This window comes from Orbicella franksi, chromosome 9 (assembly GCF_964199315.1).
Source record: "Orbicella franksi chromosome 9, jaOrbFran1.1, whole genome shotgun sequence".
NCBI lineage: Eukaryota > Metazoa > Cnidaria > Anthozoa > Scleractinia > Merulinidae > Orbicella > Orbicella franksi.
The window spans coordinates 26,276,113-26,298,568 of record NC_138153.1 but is presented as its reverse complement, the minus strand read 5'-3'; the positions used below and the strand labels follow the sequence as shown (position 1 = coordinate 26,298,568).

Sequence of the window (22,456 nt, the reverse complement as noted above, 5' to 3'; positions counted from 1 at the left end):
GCGAATAACTGGGGCCACGTCACTATTTTCACCAGTGCAATAATACTGAAGAACCCGACACAAATAACCCCTTAATTAACAACGAATACCGATACATAACAAACAAATTTCTTGAGTCGATATTATTCAAACAAAAAATGGGTTGATAAAGAATATCACTCCGGACAAAAGAAATTGGTAAATCAACAGCACAGTGATGCCTTAAATGTCATTCTCCGTAATCTTCAGATGTTAAACACGAATCCTATGAAAAAAACTTAGCTGGAGAAAGGGAGAGGGAAAGGGTGGAAGACAAGGATGGTTTTGAACACGCGTGTAAAAAATTGCTTAGCCTTGTTCTAACATTGCGGGGTGTTTTGTATATCTCCCTCCCTCTGTATTATACTAACTGTTGTAATTCTCTCTTTGTGAAACATAGACTCCATGTGTTCTTTTCCGAGACAGTTTTCCTTCTCACTAGTCCAGCCACAAGACAAGACAGAGCAAGTTATCAAGTGTTTACTCAGGTCAGTTAGATATTATTAGCTCACTGGCTGCATTAAAATACAAAGCGGTTTTCAATGAGTGTCGTAAAACCAAAACCAAAGTAATCACTGTGGCCAATCACAAAGAACACAGACAGTCTAAAAAGCCAATCAAAACTCGAAGTAAATAGGTGTAGCTGACACAAAGCGCGGGAAAACGTGCGAGTCACGAATGGTTTTGTTTTTACTTCTGATTGGATGAAAAAGTGGTGCGAGTTTTTAAAGCCAATCATGTAACGAAGAAATCCAAAACCAATTGCTTTTCGACACAAGTGAAAACTTTTATGTATGTTACTAATTAGCGTGAGGTCCGTTTTCCCGGGAGAAATATTGGTCAAGTGCTTTTTACGACTCAATCCATAGACTTGCTACAGAAAGAAGGAGACCAATTTTTCCAAAATACGGATCGAACAAGCCTGTACAATAAATAATTTATTACAATGGCTCTTGAAACGCTGCTGTAAACATTTAGACGCCCGCAATTTATTCTCGGTAAACGTGTGTGCTAAAGTTAAACATTTACTTAAGTTTTTCTGGTCGCTTCTTGGAAGTTAAACTCAAATTGTCCGCAAAATATGAAGGAAAAACGACGTCTACTTACGGCAATTATTTTCTTTTTTGCATCGTTTTAAAAAAGTAATTCGCAAGCGAAACATCTTAGTGGTCCATATTGCAAAAATCGGACCTCTCAGGGAATCAATCAGAATTTTCCCTTTCATTTTTGTTTACCTTATTTATTTTGGCTTCCCTTGAGGCCGACCTTCTTCGCCGTTTTCGAACACAGTACATGGAACAGTCATCTTCGAAGCCGTTATTTGTGTTTTCAAGGTCACTGTACTTTTGTTAGGATTGATGGTGCGTTGCCTGACTTTCTTCGTAGACGGTTTTAACTTTTTTATTCCGTCTAGCGACTCTAGCGTCTCGAGTTTTCACGTGCCTCCCAGGAAACGAAGAAATTGCATACCCTGTGTTTTATCTAGATTTGCTCCCGACTTTGAAATTGGTAAACGTGCTGTGAGAGAATCCTAGACTGCGAGCAGTCTCTCTTTTGCTCGAAAATCCGTGGGGAAGAACACAAAACAAGTAAGCGTGCGATCGTGACTACGATCATGACTGCAAGCGTGACTGCGAGCGTGACATGCCGCGAGCGGCAAGTGGCTAAGTCACACGAGCCACAAGTAGCGCGGGCGTCGAAAGACGCGACGCACTACCTGCGGGCCGCCGCTTCGCATATCGCTCGAACGCTCATAACCCATGTCACTGCTCGCTTGTGTGTTACGTTTTTCTTTGCGTTCTTCCCCGCGGATTTCTGAGTAAAAGAGATTGCTCGCAGTCTAAGAGAAGCCATTAAGTATTTCGCGCTCTTTTCTTTCCTCCCAGACCTCCAGGCGCAATTCAGGAGAAACACGCGCAAACCGCGAAAATTTCGTGCGCGTTTTGAGGAAACACATTTGGCTGGTCACTCGTTCATTTTGCTAACTCATTTGTTAACTTGACCCTTTGTCATCAACAGCCAATCCCAGCCCAGAATTTGTTGGTTGAGGATCTGTCTGACGGTGACGCCAGAATGGGCGGTTCATTCAAGACCGCGATATCAAGACTCGGTAGAGGTGAATAGAATACTCTTTGCTCAATTGTTATGTCACGTAACTTGGAAAAGCCGATTTTTAAGGATGGTCTCTTCCCAGTTTATCGTTGCAATACAGGCACGGCATTGTGTCGTGTTCTTGTTAAAGGAGCTAGGTCACGCTTTTCGCATCTGCGATATCAATATATGTCACGACACCAATCAGGGAATGTTGTCTTGTTGTATCTCTCTTATCTGAACTAACGTCAACAGAAACATAACACAATCCAACTTATCAACTTGAAAGTGAATAATTTGTTACCGATCCTTTTGTCCCAACAGCTAAGCACGTTTTCAGAGTATCAAGTACAGAAGCAGAATATGGCCAATCTCACACAATACAAGCCTCCACTGAGCAGGACAAAAAAAGTGGCTAAATGCAATACGAAACGTTATACCCCACCCCGAAAACTATAAGACCTACCTATGATGTCACGCACGCTTTCCAACGTCACGCAACGCCTCGGGTTCGGATAGGAGCGTTGAGAAAAACCCTAATGCACAGCAGAGAGTCGACGTCCTGAAGAAATTGCGTGGGGAGTGTACGAAGTGCACGAAATGTCCTCGTGGAAACTGTTTGCAATTAGTTGGGACTGACATAGAATTTTAGTATACCAAATGAATTTTGTCCGGTGCTCCATCCCTTGGGGATCCTGGATAAAAGTCAAAGATGAACTTTGACCCTCCAGAAGCGATCAGTTCCCAAATCCAGCCAGGTACAGTTTATGGAAATGAGGAAATTGGTCATGTCGGAAAAGAAATTGTTGACTATAACCAAATTATGCCAAGGGCAAGAACTTATTGCGTCGCAATGTTTTGAAAATCGATTGTTAAATTCGTTGCTTCAGTCCTTTTACAAGGAAAACATTGCGGAACACCATTCTTTAAGCGTACTTATTATAGAGTGGGGTGCCGAGGATGAATAAGGTTTGTGAGAGCAGCCGGATTCTTCCAGTTGCAGCGAAAAGTGGATAAAAGATAGCCACAAAACAAAAACAAAGACAATAAAAACACAAGGGTTGTTTTCTCAGTTTGAATACTCTTGTAACGTTTTTGCACTCGCGGTGACAGACCCCGGTAGCTAGCCAAATCTCCATTCCAATTTATAGCGAGCTGTACATTACAATTGTAAATGTTTGTTGTAATATTTACTTTAAAAATAGTGATTTTCTAATGACTGTTGTAAAGCTTTTAAATTCAAAATTATTAGAACGGATCACCGCGCCTGCAAATATTGGACCAGCCAATCGGAACTCGGCAATCACCGAAAAGCGCGGGAAAGTCGGGAGCAGTCGGTGACGAGAGTGGAAAGAGTCACGTAAACTCATTCACTTAGTTTTGGCTTTGATTGGCTTTGAGAATATAGTCTCTGCTCTGATTGGTTAGCGGCGGTTGCATAAATTGCATGGAGTGTTTTTAACCAATTACAGTCAAACGAAAATCTGTCCAGGAGACAAATTTAATACGTAATAATGCTTTTAGACTGATGTGCAGTCGTCTTGAGCAATACTAGTGGAAATATTCTAAGAAGAGAAATATTGTATAGTTAACAAGCAATAATATATTGCATTTATAATGCAGTGAATAAAATGATAGCAATTTTCTGTAAATTAGTAATTGGAGTGTTGACTAGTATCTACATTACTTAATTTCTGTGTACAATGCTCTTTCTAAAGGCTGGTTTTTACTATCACATTAGACTACAGGCAATTTGTTTTTCTCTTGAAATTCAGCAGTGATTATAAGGCGACACGCTTTAGTCTCAAAGGGATTGGGACGAAACTGATAAACACTTGTCTTAGAGACCTAAGGCCGAGTCCACATTTCGCCGGAGGAATTTAAAAACACGGTATCGGTTAGGCCTACTGTCCGCACTAATCTGTCCCGGAAACGGAGCTTTTCGAAAACGCCCATCAAAGCGGGGAAAATTTGAAAACGCCGGCTTTTCGTTTTAGTGTGGGCATAAAACATTTTAAAATGGAGATTTTCGAAAACGATGGCGTCACGATAATCACGTGATTTCTCTGCCCGAGTTTTCCTCAAACACAAAAACAAAATGAGCGGTGATTAATGCGTTTTCAAATTTCTCCGGCGTAGTGTGGACGAAAAGCATTTGATGCGTTTTCACAGTGAAAACGTCGGTTTCCAATTTCTCCGGCGTGGTGTGGACGAGGCGTAAGAGAAGAAACTGGCTGCCAGGAGCTTACTAGCACATATGCAAAGGCAGTAAGATGTTGATAATTACAGTGTTGTCACAGGTCAGGAAATGGTCAGGGGAAAAAATTCTTCAGGTCAGGGAAAAGTCAAGGAATTTTTATCTTGAGTCAGAAAAAATTGAAATTTTCAACCAAGCAAAATTTAATCTAACACGGTTAATTTTCTGCCATTAAAGTCAGGGAAATGTGGCAGCAATGTAATTAGAGCCTTTTGTTAGGAAAATTTCCCAACAAATGGCAGTTAACAGCACCCTACTTCACATCTGCGTATGTTCTTTCTGGTTACGCGCTAGTGAAAACTAGCCACTATACAGAGCAGTGCAAAAGGCCCTTAACACTGAGGTTAAAGATGCATTGTTAATGAAATGTTACCTCTCTTTCAACAAGACCTTGAGATTTGATATTTTCGTAGGGTAAATTCAATATCCTTAAATCATTTTGAAAGCACAACACTTTAAATCAGCACGATGCCTTAATATAACTTACGTAAAGCGCTAATACTTTTTTGATGTTTTTAGCTATAAATTCTACTTAGTTTTCGGATTTAAGTGTGAATCAATTAGTATGTCTGGGGCAGGGGGGCTGGCAGCTACCTTTGATCTCGCTGCTTCTCTGGTTTCTATGATCGCCTCCGTAAAGAAATCTGGTCTGCGGTGTTTTACATCGATTACAAGCCCTGAGAAAAGCCGTAATTGAACACGTGTAAAATTACGATAATTTCAGTTGATCATATCGATGAAATAATATTGACGTTTGATATCATGTTTAACCCTTTAAACTGCACTTAAATTTGTTGGTGTTTAATTGAAACATCTTCGCCGGAAGTCTTTGTTAATCCGGTAATCTTCGGAAAATGCTCGGAAACGTTCGTGTAGCCTTCGGTTAACTTTAAGAGAGTCTTTGTAAATCTTCGGAAAGTAGTCGGAAAACTTCGGAAAATCGTCAAAAACGTCGTTATTATAATACAAGGTTGCTTGTAAATGTGAAATTTCTCTTCTCGTGTTCAAGTTCATATCTCACTTGTTAGCTGGGCTCACTCGTGAGATATCGCGTTGAACACTCGAAGATAAATTCGATATCTACGCGCGCCCGCGTCTTATTCCCTTTTTATCAAACAATAATGAATCCTTAATCATAATCAGCATTATACAAGTATTAGCATCACTGGTTTCCATAGAAACAATCCGACTTGAAAATTTTAACTTTCAGTACTTTTCTGCCAGAAGCGAGTTTTTTTCGTGTTCCTATTATATTTCTTCTGAAGACTAAGAAAAGACCGGTTTAAATACGTTCTGGCTATAATTTTTACATAACAAACTGTTCTGGCTTCTAAAAATTCTCGCCAATTTTCTCCTGATTAATCATGATTTCTTTGCCTTTGTTGACTAGAAAAAATGACGGAGTGCTTTTCATCAGAAGGAATTTACCGTTATCTACCTAGACAGGCTTATATTTGCAGAGGGCTTTGTGTTTATAAGAATTTTCTAACTAACCGTAAAATACACGAGGTGAACATCTAACGTTAACGACTCAAAACACGATAGCGAACTGGAATAACAATAACAAATTCTGCAGTCGTCGAGTAGGTATTACAACTCAGCTTTGGAACAAACTGCTATGACAAATATAATACAAAAGAAATCTCAGTGGAGATTTAGGACTTAAGACTGAATCTAAACACAAGCCTATAGGCTTCGGATCGAACGGCCTAATTTCTAAATGATTATTGCGTTTGAGGTTTCAAGAGCATATTTTCGAGTCTGAAAGGTAGGAAAATGTTATTTTCTGTAACTATGCCCAATATCTGACGATGACCGACACATTTAATATGCTGGATTCCTAGAGATAACGTAAACAGGTGCATTTTGATCAAGCGACCACCAGCTTCAATTCAAACCCGGAAGAGGCTTAGATGGAGACAAAACGGTGCCCTGGTAGTTGGGGTTAGGCCACAAGAGGGGTAGGAGCTGGAATAATGGGAAGGGGAAGAAGAAAGAAAATTTTTCCCATCTCTTTCACCGCCCACTATTCCTAAGCCAACATGGCGGCTAATCTACTCGATCACAAGTCACTACGGATACCTCGCGAGTACACCGTGCACGCAGAAAACAGCTGCTCTGTAGGCTAGGAAAAGAAAAAGAAAAAAAAAACCAGTTACATCCTTAATCAGGGATGTTTAAGAAAAGGAGTAAAAAACTTAAAAAACGTACTCATCACTAGCTGTCAGCGGTCATTGGATGCTCTTCATTCAAAAATTTAATTCTGATATCAACAGCACGCTTTTCTGACTCAAGGGCGGCGGTGTAATCAGTCAGCGAATGCTGTGTAATTCCTAGTGATTGGTAGCTGTCAGCGGTCTTGGGATGTTCTTCACCAAACAATTTAACTCTGATATCAAGAGCACACTTCTTTGACTCAAGGGCGGCGGTGTAATCACTCAGGGAATGCTGTGTAACTCCTAGTAAATGGTAGCTGTCAGCGGTCTCGGGATGTTCTTCCCCAAAAAACTTAACTCTGATATTAAGAGCACGCTTCGCGGACTCACGGGCGGCGGTGTAACAACTCAGGGAATGCTGTGTAACTCCTAGTGATTGGTAGCTGTCAGCGGTCTTGGGATGTTCTTCACCAAACAATTTAACTCTGATATCAAGAGCACGCTTCTTTGACTCAAGGGCGGCGGTGTAATCACTCAGGGAATGCTGTGTAACTCCTAGTTCATGGTAGCTGTCAGCGGTCTTGGGATGTTCTTCACCAAACAATTTAACTCTGATATCAAGAGCACGCTTCTTTGACTCAAGGGCGGCGATGTAATCACTCAGGGAATGCTGTGTAACTCCTAGTAAATGGTAGCTGTCAGAGGTCTCGGGATGTTCTTCCCCAAAAAACTTAACTCTGATATTAAGAGCACGCTTCGCGGACTCAAGGGCGGCGGTGTAATCACTCAGGGAATGCTGTGTAACTCCTAGTAAATGGTAGCTGTTAGCGGTCTCGGGATGTTCTTCCCCAAAAAACTTAACTCTGATATTAAGAGCACGCTTCGCGGACTCACGGGCGGCGGTGTAACAACTCAGGGAATGCTGTGTAACTCCTAGTGATTGGTAGCTGTCAGCGGTCTTGGGATGTTCTTCACCAAACAATTTAACTCTGATATCAAGAGCACGCTTCTTTGACTCAAGGGCGGCGGTGTAATCACTCAGGGAATGCTGTGTAACTCCTAGTTCATGGTAGCTGTCAGCGGTCTTGGGATGTTCTTCACCAAACAATTTAACTCTGATATCAAGAGCACGCTTCTTTGACTCAAGGGCGGCGGTGTAATCACTCAGGGAATGCTGTGTAACTCCTAGTAAATGGTAGCTGTCAGCGGTCTCGGGATGTTCTTCCCCAAAAAACTTAACTCTGATATTAAGAGCACGCTTCGCGGACTCAAGGGCGGCGGTGTAATCACTCAGGGAATGCTGTGTAACTCCTAGTAAATGGTAGCTGTCAGCGGTCTCGGGATGTTCTTCCCCAAAAAACTTAACTCTGATATTAAGAGCACGCTTCGCGGACTCAAGGGCGGCGGTGTAATCACTCAGGGAATGCTGTGTAACTCCTAGTTCATGGTAGCTGTCAGCGGTCTCCGGACGTTCTTCACCAAACAACTTAACTCTGATATCAAGAGCACGCTTGTTTGACTCAAGGGCGGCGGTGTAATCACTCAGGAAATGCTGTGTAACTCCTATTTCACAGTAGCTGTCAGCGGTCTTGGGATGTTCTTTACCAAACAATTTAACTCTGATATCAAGAGCACGCTTCGCGGACTCAAGGGCGGCGGTATAACAACTCAGGGAATGCTGTGTAACTCCTAGTGATTGGTAGCTGTCAGCGGTCTTGGGATGTTCTTCACCAAACAATTTAACTCTGATATCAAGAGCACACTTCTTTGACTCAAGGGCGGCGGTGTAATCACTCAGGGAATGCTGTGTAACTCCTAGTAAATGGTAGCTGTTAGCGGTCTCGGGATGTTCTTCCCCAAAAAACTTAACTCTGATATTAAGAGCACGCTTCGCGGACTCACGGGCGGCGGTGTAACAACTCAGGGAATGCTGTGTAACTCCTAGTGATTGGTAGCTGTCAGCGGTCTTGGGATGTTCTTCACCAAACAATTTAACTCTGATATCAAGAGCACGCTTCTTTGACTCAAGGGCGGCGGTGTAATCACTCAGGGAATGCTGTGTAACTCCTAGTTCATGGTAGCTGTCAGCGGTCTTGGGATGTTCTTCACCAAACAATTTAACTCTGATATCAAGAGCACGCTTCTTTGACTCAAGGGCGGCGGTATAATCACTCAGGGAATGCTGTGTAACTCCTAGTAAATGGTAGCTGTCAGAGGTCTCGGGATGTTCTTCCCCAAAAAACTTAACTCTGATATTAAGAGCACGCTTCGCGGACTCAAGGGCGGCGGTGTAATCACTCAGGGAATGCTGTGTAACTCCTAGTTCATGGTAGCTGTCAGCGGTCTCGGGATGTTCTTCACCAAACAATTTAACTCTGATATCAAGAGCACGCTTCTTTGACTCAAGGGCGGCGGTGTAATCACTCAGGGAATGCTGTGTAACTCCTAGTAAATGGTAGCTGTCAGCGGTCTCGGGATGTTCTTCCCCAAAAAACTTAACTCTGATATTAAGAGCACGCTTCGCGGACTCAAGGGCGGCGGTGTAATCACTCAGGGAATGCTGTGTAACTCCTAGTAAATGGTAGCTGTCAGCGGTCTCGGGATGTTCTTCCCCAAAAAACTTAACTCTGATATTAAGAGCACGCTTCGCGGACTCAAGGGCGGCGGTGTAATCACTCAGGGAATGCTGTGTAACTCCTAGTTCATGGTAGCTGTCAGCGGTCTCCGGACGTTCTTCACCAAACAACTTAACTCTGATATCAAGAGCACGCTTGTTTGACTCAAGGGCGGCGGTGTAATCACTCAGGAAATGCTGTGTAACTCCTATTTCACAGTAGCTGTCAGCGGTCTTGGGATGTTCTTTACCAAACAATTTAACTCTGATATCAAGAGCACGCTTCGCGGACTCACGGGCGGCGGTATAACAACTCAGGGAATGCTGTGTAACTCCTAGTGATTGGTAGCTGTCAGCGGTCTTGGGATGTTCTTCACCAAACAATTTAACTCTGATATCAAGAGCACGCTTCTTTGACTCAAGGGCGGCGATGTAATCACTCAGGGAATGCTGTGTAACTCCTAGTAAATGGTAGCTGTTAGCGGTCTCGGGATGTTCTTCCCCAAAAAACTTAACTCTGATATTAAGAGCACGCTTCGCGGACTCAAGGGCGGCGGTGTAATCACTCAGGGAATGTTGTGTAACTCCTAGTTCATGGTAGCTGTCAGCGGTCTCGGGATGTTCTTCACCAAACAATTTAACTCTGATATCAAGAGCACGCTTCTTTGACTCAAGGGCGGCGGTGTAATCACTCAGGGAATGCTGTGTAACTCCTAGTAAATAATAGCTGTCAGCGGTCTCGGGGTGTTCTTCCCCAAAAAACTTAACTCTGATATTAAGAGCACGCTTCGCGGACTCAAGGGCGGCGGTGTAATCACTCAGGGAATGCTGTGTAACTCCTAGTGCATGGTAGCTGTCAGCGGTCTCGGGACGTTCTTCACCAAACAATTTAACTCTGATATCAAGAGCACGCTTCTTTGACTCAAGGGCGGCGGTGTAATCACTCAGGAAATGCTGTGTAACTCCTATTTCACAGTAGCTGTCAGCGGTCTTGGGATGTTCTTTACCAAACAATTTAACTCTGATATCAAGAGCACGCTTCGCGGACTCAAGGGCGGCGGTATAACAACTCAGGGAATGCTGTGTAACTCCTAGTGATTGGTAGCTGTCAGCGGTCTTGGGATGTTCTTCACCAAACAATTTAACTCTGATATCAAGAGCACGCTTCTTTGACTCAAGGGCGGCGATGTAATCACTCAGGGAATGCTGTGTAACTCCTAGTAAATGGTAGCTGTTAGCGGTCTCGGGATGTTCTTCCCCAAAAAACTTAACTCTGATATTAAGAGCACGCTTCGCGGACTCAAGGGCGGCGGTGTAATCACTCAGGGAATGTTGTGTAACTCCTAGTTCATGGTAGCTGTCAGCGGTCTCGGGATGTTCTTCACCAAACAATTTAACTCTGATATCAAGAGCACGCTTCTTTGACTCAAGGGCGGCGGTGTAATCACTCAGGGAATGCTGTGTAACTCCTAGTAAATAATAGCTGTCAGCGGTCTCGGGGTGTTCTTCCCCAAAAAACTTAACTCTGATATTAAGAGCACGCTTCGCGGACTCAAGGGCGGCGGTGTAATCACTCAGGGAATGCTGTGTAACTCCTAGTGCATGGTAGCTGTCAGCGGTCTCGGGACGTTCTTCACCAAACAATTTAACTCTGATATCAAGAGCACGCTTCTTTGACTCAAGGGCGGCGGTGTAATCACTCAGGGAATGCTGTGTAACTCCTAGTGATTGGTAGCTGTCAGCGGTGTCGGGACGTTCTCCACCAAACAACTTAACTCTGATATCAAGAGCGCGCTTCGCGGACTCACGGGCGGCGGTGTAATCACTCAGGGAATGCTGTGTAACTCCTAGTAAATGGTAGCTGTCAGCGGTCTCGGGATGTTCTTCCCCAAAAAACTTAACTCTGATATTGAGAGCACGCTTCGCGGACTCAAGGGCGGCGGTGTAATCACTCATGGAATGCTGTGTAACTCCTAGTTCATGGTAGCTGTTAGCGGTCTCGGGATGTTCTTCACCAAACAACTTAACTCTGATATCAAGAGCACGCTTCTTTGACTCAAGGGCGGCGGTGTAATCACTCAGGGAATGCTGTGTAACTCCTAGTAAATGGTAGCTGTCAGCGGTCTCGGGATGTTCTTCCCCAAAAAACTTAACTCTGATATTAAGAGCACGCTTCGCGGACTCAAGGGCGGCGGTGTAATCACTCAGGGAATGCTGTGTAACTCCTAGTGCATGGTAGCTGTCAGCGGTCTCGGGACGTTCTTCACCAAACAACTTAACTCTGATATCAAGAGCACGCTTCTTTGACTCAAGGGCGGCGGTGTAATCACTCAGGGAATGCTGTGTAACTCCTAGTGATTGGTAGCTGTCACCGGTCTCGGGATGTTCTTCCCCAAAAAACTTAACTCTGATATCAAGAGCACGCTTCTTTGACTCAAGGGCGGCGGTGTAATCACTCAGGGAATGCTGTGTAACTCCTAGTAAATGGTAGCTGTCAGCGGTCTCGGGATGTTCTTCCCCAAAAAACTTAACTCTGATATCAAGAGCACGCTTCGCGGACTCAAGGGCGGCGGTGTAATCACTCAGGGAATGCTGTGTAACTCCTAGTTCATGGTAGCTGTCAGCGGTCTCGGGACGTTCTTCACCAAACAACTTAACTCTGATATCAAGAGCACGCTTCTTTGACTCAAGGGCGGCGGTGTAATCACTCAGGGAATGCTGTGTAACTCCTATTTCACAGTAGCTGTCAGCGGTCTTGGGATGTTCTTTACCAAACAATTTAACTCTGATATCAAGAGCACGCTTCGCGGACTCAAGGGCGGCGGTGTAACAACTCAGGGAATGCTGTGTAACTCCTAGTGATTGGTAGCTGTCAGCGGTCTTGGGATGTTCTTCACCAAACAATTTAACTCTGATATCAAGAGCACGCTTCTTTGACTCAAGGGCGGCGGTGTAATCACTCAGGGAATGCTGTGTACTTCCTACTGAATGGTAGCTGTCAGCGGTCTCAGAATGTTCTTCTCCAAAAAATTTAATTCTGATATTAAGTGAACGTGTGAGCGATGTGATAGCTTCTGTGTAGTTGCCTTTCCGGTATTGAATTTTGCCTAGGTCGAAATAGTTCTTGGCTAGCGCCTTCTCCTGTTGTTCTTGACTTTTACCACTCTTGTCTTTTTTTTTATCGCTTTGTTGCAGTGCGCGTTTGTGAAAGTTTAACTTTTCCTCTGTAAGCGTTAAAGCGTCTTTATCCCTACCAAGTGACTCGAGCACATTAACGACATTGCGATGAAAGGTAAACCAACCAGTTTTAGTGGTGTTGAGTGTTGCTTCACAGTCGTTTATTATGATAAGCAACAAGTCGCCAAGAATTTGATTGTTTTCAGAGGTAGAGAAGTTTGCTATTACTTCGCTCACAAGAAAGATAACTTCAGCTTGAAGAGGCTGGTTTTCCGACGGAATTGCTTTGTTTGTCGGAATGATGCGTTGTTCACCAAGTTTCTTTATTTCTGGCTCTGGCAAAGGTATCACCAGTAAACAATTGTCTCTGGCATCTCTGCATTCCTTTAGTGCCTTTAGATAAAAGTTGGATGAGCTCACGGAATCATTTTTGCTTTGGTAATAGATTGCAAAAATTTGAAAAATAATAATCCTCAAAATGGTGTGCTCTTGACTTGTGTTCATGGAGGAAAGCGCTTCTTCCAAAACTTTCAGTCCATCCTCTGTCTTTCCGATAACAAGCTGATGGAGTCCATAGTAGAACAAGTGTTTTCCTTTCTCTCCATCACAATGGGAAGAAGTTGGCACTTTAACAGCCTTGGACAGAGAAAGCAACTTCTCTGTGTTTCCACTTGCGCCCCAGGTCACTTTGCCAAACGCCTTGGAAGTAAGTAGGTTCCGGTAGGAAACATTTTTCCCAGTCTGATGAGCCGCCATTATTGCTGAATCGAGAATTTTGTCAAACGTAGAACCCTCATTAAAAAACAGAGTGTCAAGAAACAACTCTGCTTTCGCCAAAACATGGAAAACTCTGTCGGCTGTTTTCGACTCCAAACAACCATCAATTAGACTTTGAACAATGTTTTTTTCCTCTTCATAGAACTCAATGAACGCAGACATGGAATGCCCAGAAAGGAAATTATTATTTAGTTCCTCGAACAGGGCAATGTAAAATGCATGGAAGCGAGATTTTGAGATGAGAACTGTTTCTTTCAGGTCAGCTTCTCCCTTTTCTCTTGCAAATGACTGAATTAGTTTATGCATAGAGAATTTACTAAAATCTGAACAGGAATCAATCAGAGATTTTCTCTGAAGTCTTCGCAACACCTTTTCTGCTTCGGTTGTTCTGGTTATCCCCAAAAGAGCTGCGGAAATCTTTAAATCAAAATGCGCAGGAAGAATACACAAAGATACCAGTGCCTCTTGGTCTTGTGTAGAAAGTCTCTGGAAAGACGACTCGAAAAGAGATCTCAGTCTCGAATTGCTTGGATAATCAGGGTTGTCCAAAATTTCTACAATGTTTTCTGTACGCTCCATGAATTCAAGAGACTGACTTGATGGAGTAAAATCTTCAGAAATGGAGGAACACAGTAATTTTATGGCTAAGGGAACCTGCCCACAGATTTGTGAAACTTTTGTCAAATCAGAAGAACTTGCCTCTGAGAGAAATTTTCCAGCTAGGGTTTGACATGACAGTTTGTCTAGCTCTCTTATTCTGACAGACTTGTATCCCTGAAAATGTAAATTCAAATAGGGCAACGACTCTCTTGTGGTTAAAAGAAAGTTGACCTTGTCACTGCGATTGAGGATTTCTTCGATGAGGTTGAAAACCTCCTCCTTTACGTTTGGCGCACCACATTCAAACAGGTCATCGGCATTATCCAGGATTATAACACAGTGATCCGATAGTCTGTCAAAAATTAAGCAAAGCTCATCGTCAGCTGATAAATCCTGCAACTTATTAGTTTCAAGTGTCCTAGCCTGTCGGAACAGACTAAGAAATTTGGACGTTAAATCGCTTTTTGACTTGAGCCCACGTAATGAGAGAAAGAAGACGGGCAGCTCACGTGCTTGAAGCTGGTGACCCACGACGATGGCAACTGATGTTTTTCCAAACCCTGGCGAACCCCAGACGGAGACGAGTCGGGTAGATTCGGAAGTCATGTGACCAACAATTTCGTCACATTCTTCCTCACGGCCAATGAAGTAGGGAACTTTTGGAGGAAGATTTGATCTCGGTAGAAATGTTTTAAATCCTGTAAATCAATTAACCAACAAATAATAATCAAATAACGGTAGAAAGAATGGGCAGATGGATGGATAGATGGATGGATAGATGGATGGATGAATAGATAAATAAACATATGCCCTGGGGGCTAGTAAAACTTTGCTATTTAAGAGATAGCATATACCAAAACAAATATTATATAACATACTTTTCCTTCAGGCCAAAGTTTTTCGAAAGCTAATTATTGCTAGTGCGATATTAGAAAAAAAGCATATCTTTATTATTTCTGTTTTAAGTCGATTTTTTTCTCACCAATTTTTATGAAGGACACAACAAATGTCTTGCGCAACTCAATGTCAATATTTTATGAAACAAGTCAAAGTTTTCGTTAATCCTGAACTAGCTTAGCCTTTTTCAAACAGTGGGGAGGGGGGACTTTTGAGGACATCACCAGCTTTGGCCGCTTGTAACTTTAAAAGCATTGAAGTATATAACGAAGTCCTAAAATTTTATTTGGGAACAAATTGGTATGACTTATCGTCGCTCAAGGAACTTTGTGTTTGAATTTTCCTGTTTTAAAGGAAATTGACTTGAAACTTTTCTTGCACTAGCTTTGTTCTAGATTTTGACTACGTTTGAGCTAGGTTTAGTGGTTTTCTAAAGCTTTTAAAATAAACATCAGAAAATCCAACATGGCGTCTGTTCAGACGTAATGACGCTATTTGTATGTCAAATGACATCATAGTTCCATGTTGTGGACTTCAAAGGAAATAGCTTGAACGAGCTATAAATCGTCAGGTTTCAGTGTGATAGCTCTAATGTTATAGAGTGAGGGCTCAACCACCCCTTCCCCGGCCCCAGGATCCGTGAGACCACGAAACTCCGTCTGAATATTGTTAGTCCTCTTTTAATTAACCGGCCCATTTCGTTTCAGAGGTTTGATACTGCAAGCAATGTACAGTTGATAAGTCACGGTTATGTTGAGATTTCTTTTCCGCTGACCATAAAGACGGCTGAAACAATATAATTTTAGTTTCACTACTGCATTACGAAAAATTCTTTCTTTTACACATAGAGGGTCGATGGTTACTCACCGAAACGGGAAAAAGGGTAGCGCCCTATTTTAGCGTGATACTACTCTTACAAGTCCTCTTCTATGGTAGGCACCTATCGAAGTTTATCAAAGGATTATCACTGAAGTAAAAACTTGGAAGAGCTGCTTACTTACCTGGTCGCTCAGTCTTGAGTATGTCTTCAAACTTCTGATTCATCTCGGCAATTTTCTCATTCGTTATTTCTTGGTTTGCAGTTGCGGCCTTTTCAATGGTCTTTCTCAGCTCTAGGGAGTCTTCTTGTCGTTCCTGTCTCGACTTAGCAAAATCTGACCTCATACCCATTAGTTCATTTTCCACATTTTCCTTGAGAAATGTGTTTTCTGTTTGCAGAAATGTGTTTTCTGTTTGCAACTCCTTTTTGATGTCATCTTTTAACTTGCAAGCTTTTTCTGTAGGAAAGTCCGACTCGGTCAAACTTCCAACGGCATCAATAGCGTCAGTCGTGACTCCAAGAGCCTTAATGGTGTCTTTGGTGTGTTGAATGTATTGATCAAATGTCTTTTTGTCAAGCTCGGAGCTGAATGAGTGACAAAAAGCATTTCTTAGCAGTCGCAGCTGATCAATCGCCATTGCAAACGTTTCAGCATTATTTCCGCCTGAGCTGACCACGGAAGAATGAAAGGTTCCATGAGGCGGTTTACGGTGCTTCAAGAACAAATCACTGAGTGTCCTGTGATGACCTGTTGTGTCTGGTAAAGCGAAGGACTTCGCGTAGATAGTGGCCTGGAACAAGGCGCTACAATCCCATTCTTCGTAAGGGAGATGTGTGGGTACTTTGGTCTTACCACCCTCTGTAGCAAGGAACATGTTTCGCACAGCAATGGAGTCATCCCACGGCTGGTAACCAGGAAGATGTGCAAAGGTATTGTCCCACATGTGTTTAAAAGTTTGGCGTAGCACCTTGGGGAACTCATTCAGCACAACAAAAGCAAACTTGAAATAGTTTAACTGTTCGTTCGTAAACGGCTGTAGAGCCATTACTGATAGCAATAAACTAATCCCAGTGAAAAGTGGTTATATTGCCAGGACGACAATACTGTCCCTGTTAAAAGAACAACAGAGAACAGTTATTATTGAAAGGTGGCCTTGGTGGCGATTGGAAAATTGAAAAATTAAGACGAAATCCGATAGGAAATCGAGCGATTTTAAGAGCCAGTGCCCATAACTATGAACCAAACAACGGCACAAGTCGAAAAATCGATTTTGCTCATTTTTTGCCCATAGATTGGCCCTAGCTAGTAAACAAACGGACCATAGTTAGTTTGTGCTAATACAGCCTTTTTGGGGAGAAATTTGCGAAAAACGATTTCTCCCCGATTGAGCTCAAAATCTACTTCCTGTTATGTTAAATTTTCTGAAAATTTGATTGCTTTGCGCGTCGCACAACAGCTACTTAAGAGTCTTTCAATGATCTTTATATTCAGCTCAGGTCTTCATGGTATGACTGAGCGAAAAATAAAATAAATCGAGGTTTCGTTTGAGCCCGAAATGAGATCGAACAGAAACGCAAAATATTACAATGTGTTGCAAACGAATTATAGCACTAAAATATCGCCATATTTTTCTATGGGCTATAACTTTAAATGCCGTAAAAACACTTTCTACGGGTTAACTATACACCCACCTGTTTGAAAATCAAAAAACATCTCTGGGCAAATGGTTTTAAGTCGCCCGCCTTGGCCTGTGCTTCTCATCAATTTTTCCCTGAACCGCCGTTGGAATGTCAACAATTGCGTGACGCAGGCGGTCACCCTGAATACATAATTCGTTTCCAAGAAACCGCAGATGGCTATCTTAGAACATTTGGGTGAAAAAAGAAAAACATAATGGACCACTTTTAACTTTAATATTTTGAAAGGCATCGCTTTGAAAATTTCGTTGATTAAAAACGCCAATTAAAAGCAATTTACTTGGAGTTCGGGTGTTCGGGTTCTTTCTTTGATCATTTTAATTACAAGAACGAGTTCTAGAGCGAAAATCGTTCTAAGTTCATTTGTTAAGCGTAATGACAAGTTGATATTGTTGGTTTGTAGCCTTACTTGATCTGGAGGAACGCTACAGTTATTAAATTTATATTTGTTTATTTCGACGGATCAATTTTCGGTTAAACCTTTTTATTGGTACCAGTACATGCAGTGTACTCCTTCTAAAAAGTCGGAAAAAGTAAACTAAACAAATCCTAAAAGTTTAAATCATAAATAAGAGGCATCAACCGTGCCAGTGTCTCGGTAAGCTGTTAATTTGAACAATTACTGTGCTGGACGGATTGCTTTCCAGGTTACGCACGTACTGTACATATAGCTCATTGTGCGCGAATGTTTCTTTTCAAACAACTGAAATGCTCAATGATATTATCTTGACAGATATTTTTTTTTTTTCAGTCTTAAAACTTAAGATTAGAGTTGGGCTAAACCCTAAACTGTTTTGGCGGCCAACCTATTTTTGGCTAATTGCGTTATTATAATCAAATTATATATATATTTCATTGAAATTCGCTCTTCCGTGACCGACTTCCGCAAACAAACAAGATGAATGTTCGCTGTTCATTTAAGACTACAATCCTGGTCAAAAGTGTTGGGACAGTTCACGGCAGATGACTTCACAGGCGGCCTCTCTTAAGACCAAAACCGCGCAAGCCCGCCTACCCCCTTCCCCCCTGTCAATGTTGATAAAAATCTTGAAGAAAACAAGAAAACCTTGACGATAGCTTCAGAATAGCCACGTTTCAAGAATTGTTCGCCTCCTAGAACAGTATTCTCCAAATAAAGAGACAATAAGATAGATGTTCACGTCTTATTCCCATAATAACGATTTTTTAGCAATCACGCTCGGTTCCAACACAACTGTCTAACCACTTTCTATATTCTCTTTTTCCTTTTTTCCCACGTCCGATCTAGTCTTGAGAATAGCTTCATTTTCTTGCAACTTTGCTAGGGGAAGGGGGTCAATTATAGTTGCAATTACACTCGTGGGTTCTAGCGCGCAAAAAGGGGAGGTGTCCCAACAACTTATCGCATGGATTGTAGATTTACACTAGAGGAAATTGTTCCGGATTCGTGATGAATCCGGAACGTTTTAGTGCCGGATTGATTTTGCCGTTTACACAAAAGTGGACGAATCCGAAATAAAAACTCCCCGGTTTGGTCTTGTCTCCGGAGATGTTGAATCCGGAATTTAAAGTGTGAACTTTGAATCCGAAAACTTTTGAATCCGGAGAGTTTTGTCGTGTAAACGATTTTCTCTCGACCCGGATATTTTTTCGCTTGTGATCTTTTGAGTTTGCGGTGGAACAAAAATGGCGGATTACATGATCCAGTCGTAGTCGAGTCGTAGACACATTGATGGCCATTTGATGGCGGTCGCTGGCTGATTACTTCGTGCTTTTTCAGGTGTAGGTAATCACTTTTATAATGGGTAATGCCATATTCCTCAGAAACCCAATTTATCGACGCAAACAATATTGACGTCCTCCATACATTACTGCGCCGATGACGACGATGGCACGATCGAAAACCGCGACGGTTCTAGATATTAAGTAAAGACCAGAATAAATGCCTGGAGGGACCTGACATGATGGACAACAGTACCGTGGTCAGCGAGTTCAAAGAAAACTTCAGACTGTCTCAACTGGCTACCCCTAGCCTTATTTTCGGAGGCATTTTGTTTTTCGTTGTCGAGGCAACAAACTGCTTGTTAACCATTCCATCATGAATCTTCCCGGAGTTATCGTCGTGTGTAAACGGTTAAGAATCTGAATATCCATTCACTGTAAACCCCTACTAATCCGAATACTTTAAAATTGATGAATCCGGAAACTTTTACGAATCCGGAAAACTCCTTTTGTGTAAACCTAGTCCTAGATCGACCACTGTAATGTTTTATTTGTCTACCAGTGTTATGATCTGCAAATTTCAGTTAATTGATCAAACAACTAAAGTAGAAAAGATGGATTTTTTTCCCCAGTATGATTGAAACTTAAACGCAATTTCTTCCTCGGCTAAGTCAATGCAAGAAATTCCGAGTTTTCTAGAGTTTGAACATATTGGGTGGGTACAAATTTTCTACACAGCTAGAAGAGCTGAGATGCCGTCACGCAGTTAGTAGTTTATAGAATTTATGGTATTTCCACTTGAATTTATTTGTCAGTAAATGATTCAATTGCCATAAACCATAGAGGATTGGTTAAGTGTATCTCTAAAACTGCCACTCGGGAGGGTTTTGTAAAGTTAGCGAATTAGTTGCAAGCCACCGTAATGGTGATTGCTGTCGGCGAAATATTTATTTGCTAAAAAATTGCGGCCAAATCTTTCGGAGATGGAAGTCAGGACATTTGTAAGGATACAGAAAGTAATTTGGGACCAGTTGCTGACTTGTAAGGCTGAAATTATCCAGAAGTAAGGTTTTTTTAACGTGAACGTAACGAAGGCCACGCGGTGAATAAATTATCGGCTCTTCTCACTGTCTCGTTCTGTTTTTTGTTTCGTTCTCTTTTGGAGTCCGCCGAGGTCATTTTTTCGTCTAAATAACTTGAGAAAAGTTCGAAAAAGATGTTCCTCTTGAATTTTCAGCTTTCAGGCAATAATCCGTGATTTTTTTGACCGAAACGTAGGTTCACTGGTTATGTTAATGTGTTTCGGTGGCTATGGGCGACCGTCGCTTCCTTTGTCGACTCACGCAATGAAGCTAGGTTACAAAAAAAATCTAATAATATTTAGTTCTGGTTTTGTTCGATTTCGTTGAAATTTTAATATGATGAAGCTGGATTGTCAACGAATAGATTTTAATGCTGCCGATATGAGGTAGCTATTAACGCTAAAGTGATATATCGCTTCGATGTCAGGGTTTTGAAGAGATTTTTTTGGAACGTGTAGGTTCGGCGTAATTTTGTAATCTGAGATTTCTGTTGACCCTCAAGAAACAAAGTTTGGCGAGTAAACATTACAGATTGCGTAATTCAAAGTTGGCCGAGTGGAGATCTGCGTCTGGTCTCCGACAAAAAACAAGAAGATCTGTTAGATCTTATAACCGCGCTTTTAAAATTTAACTGTTTGTTTAGCACTACCGTCGGAACGCAGTGCACATTCCAAAGCAGTCATTGATGATTCTTTTCTTACTGTAGACATCACATCACTTGATCAACACAAACTGTATTATTGCACCATCAGTGGTAGCCGTTGACAAATCTCCGATGACGTAATGGTCTTAATCTAGAACTTTCTTCGGGATATGTATGGGCATTAACGATATGAACGACACAATAATAACACTGTTAACAACAGCTTTCTTTCTTGAAAGTCATGATTAAATTTGATTGGTGTTTTCCACGAGTAAAGGGCTAGGAAAGTAGCCACACAAGTCATATAAAAAAAACCCTATCCCGACCGATGTATCGATTTTGGTCACTTCAGTGACCACAGATTGAAAACGTGACAGAAAATTGGCGTTACTTTTGATTCTCACCAAATTTGTCATATTCCCCCTCGGGAGAATTTTGTCAAGTTAGCTAATTTAGTATGCAAGCCACCGTAATGGCGGTCACCGTCGACGAAGTGTTTATTTGCTCAAAATTGGGGCAAAATCTTTCGGAGATGGAAATCAGGACATTTGTAAGGATACAGAAAGTAATTTGGGGCCGGTTGCTGGCTTCTAAGGCTGAATTTATCCAGAAGTAAGCTGTATTTTCGTTTTCGTGCCGAAAGCCGTGCGATGAAATGTTATCGGTTTGTTCTGCTGTCTTGCTCTGTTTTTCTCTTGGTCTTTGTTGTAGCCCGCCGAGGCCAGTCTTTCGTCTAAATCAGTTGAAAAAAGTTCGAAAAAGATGTTCCCATTCAAGTTTAAGCTCTCAGGCGATAATTCTGGAGATTTTTGGCCGAAACTCTCGGCTTTGTTATGTTGGTGTTTTTCGGTTGCTATGGACGACCGTTGCCTCCTTTGTTAGGTCAAGTCACAAAAAAATTCTAAATAATTCTGGTTTTGTTCGATTTCGGTGAAATTTTAACACGATAAGGCTGGATTGTTAACGAATAGATTTACCGCCTGCCGATGTGTGGTAGCTATTAACGCTGAAGTGTTATATCGCTTCGAAGTCAGGGTTTTGAAGAGATTTTTTTGCAACATGTGGGTTCGGCGTGATTTTGTAATCGGAGGTTTTTGTTGACCCCGAAGGAAAAAATATCCGGAAAAGGTCATTTCATCGACGATTCAAAGGAAAATAAATATGTATATGTTCCGAGCTAAATTTCTGGTGAAAAAATATAATTTTTGACGAACGCTGGGTTTTTAATTTTTTCCCGCGAAAGGCAGTATCGGAGATGAGATTTATTAATGTTTCAACAGCTTTTGGCGAGTAAACATCACAGGTTGCGTGACTAAAAATTTGGCCGAGGGGAAGCGTGGGTCTGGTCGCAGACAAAACTGCGAAAACAAGAAGATCTGTTAGATCTTATAACCGCGCTTTTAAAATTTAACTGTTCGCTTAGCACTACCGTCGGAACGCAGTGCACATTCCAAAGCAGTCATTGATGATTCTTTTCTTACTGTAGACATCACATCACTTGATCAACACAAACTGTATTATTGCACCATCAGTGGTAGCCGTTGACAAATCTCCGATGACGTAATGGTCTTAATCTAGAACTTTCTTCGGGATATGTATGGGCATGAACGATATCAACGACACAATAATAACACTATTAACAACAGCTTTCTTTCTTAAAAGTCATGATTAAATTTAATTGGTGTTTTCCACGAGTAAAGGGCTAGCAAAGTAGTCACACAAGTCATAAAAAAACCCTATCCCGACCGATGTATCGATTTTGGTCACTCCAGTGACCACAGATTGAAAACGTGACAGAAAATTGGCGTTACTTTTGATTCTCACCAAATTTGTCGTATCCCCCCCCTCGGGAGAATTTTGTTAAGTTAGCCAATTTAGTATGCAAGCCACCGTAATGGCGGTCGCCGCCGGCGAAATGTTTATTT

The 22,456-nt window shown here is 41.9% G+C and overlaps 2 protein-coding genes across 3 annotated transcripts in view; one reads left to right on the top strand and one right to left on the bottom strand.

Moving 5' to 3' along the window:
- The window catches only part of LOC145498197 (uncharacterized), a 358,759-nt gene that overhangs the window by 131,308 nt on the left and 204,995 nt on the right, over positions 1-22,456 (top strand). The gene's annotated exons all lie outside the window — the stretch shown is intronic.
- LOC145497428 (uncharacterized) lies at positions 4,895-21,374 on the bottom strand. The gene is made up of 6 exons (XM_081477232.1): positions 15,589-21,374; positions 14,306-14,388; positions 7,076-12,142; positions 6,449-6,491; positions 5,405-5,470; positions 4,895-5,043 (listed from the first exon to the last, which is right to left on the bottom strand). The coding sequence occupies exons 1-6, from the start codon at positions 16,451-16,453 to the stop codon at positions 4,895-4,897; spliced, it is 6,273 nt and encodes a 2,090-aa protein (XP_081333358.1). The 5' UTR covers positions 16,454-21,374.

Coding starts and splice junctions, on each gene's coding strand:
- LOC145497428 (XM_081477232.1), bottom strand. CDS start 16,453: ATGGCTCTACAGCCGTTTACGAACGAACAGTTAAACTATTTCAAGTTT. Junction 14,389..15,588: donor ACTCAAGACTGAGCGACCAG/GTAAGTAAGCAG, acceptor ATTGATTTACAG/GATTTAAAACATTTCTACCG. Junction 5,044..5,404: donor TTCAACGCGATATCTCACGA/GTGAGCCCAGCT, acceptor GGCTTTTCTCAG/GGCTTGTAATCGATGTAAAA.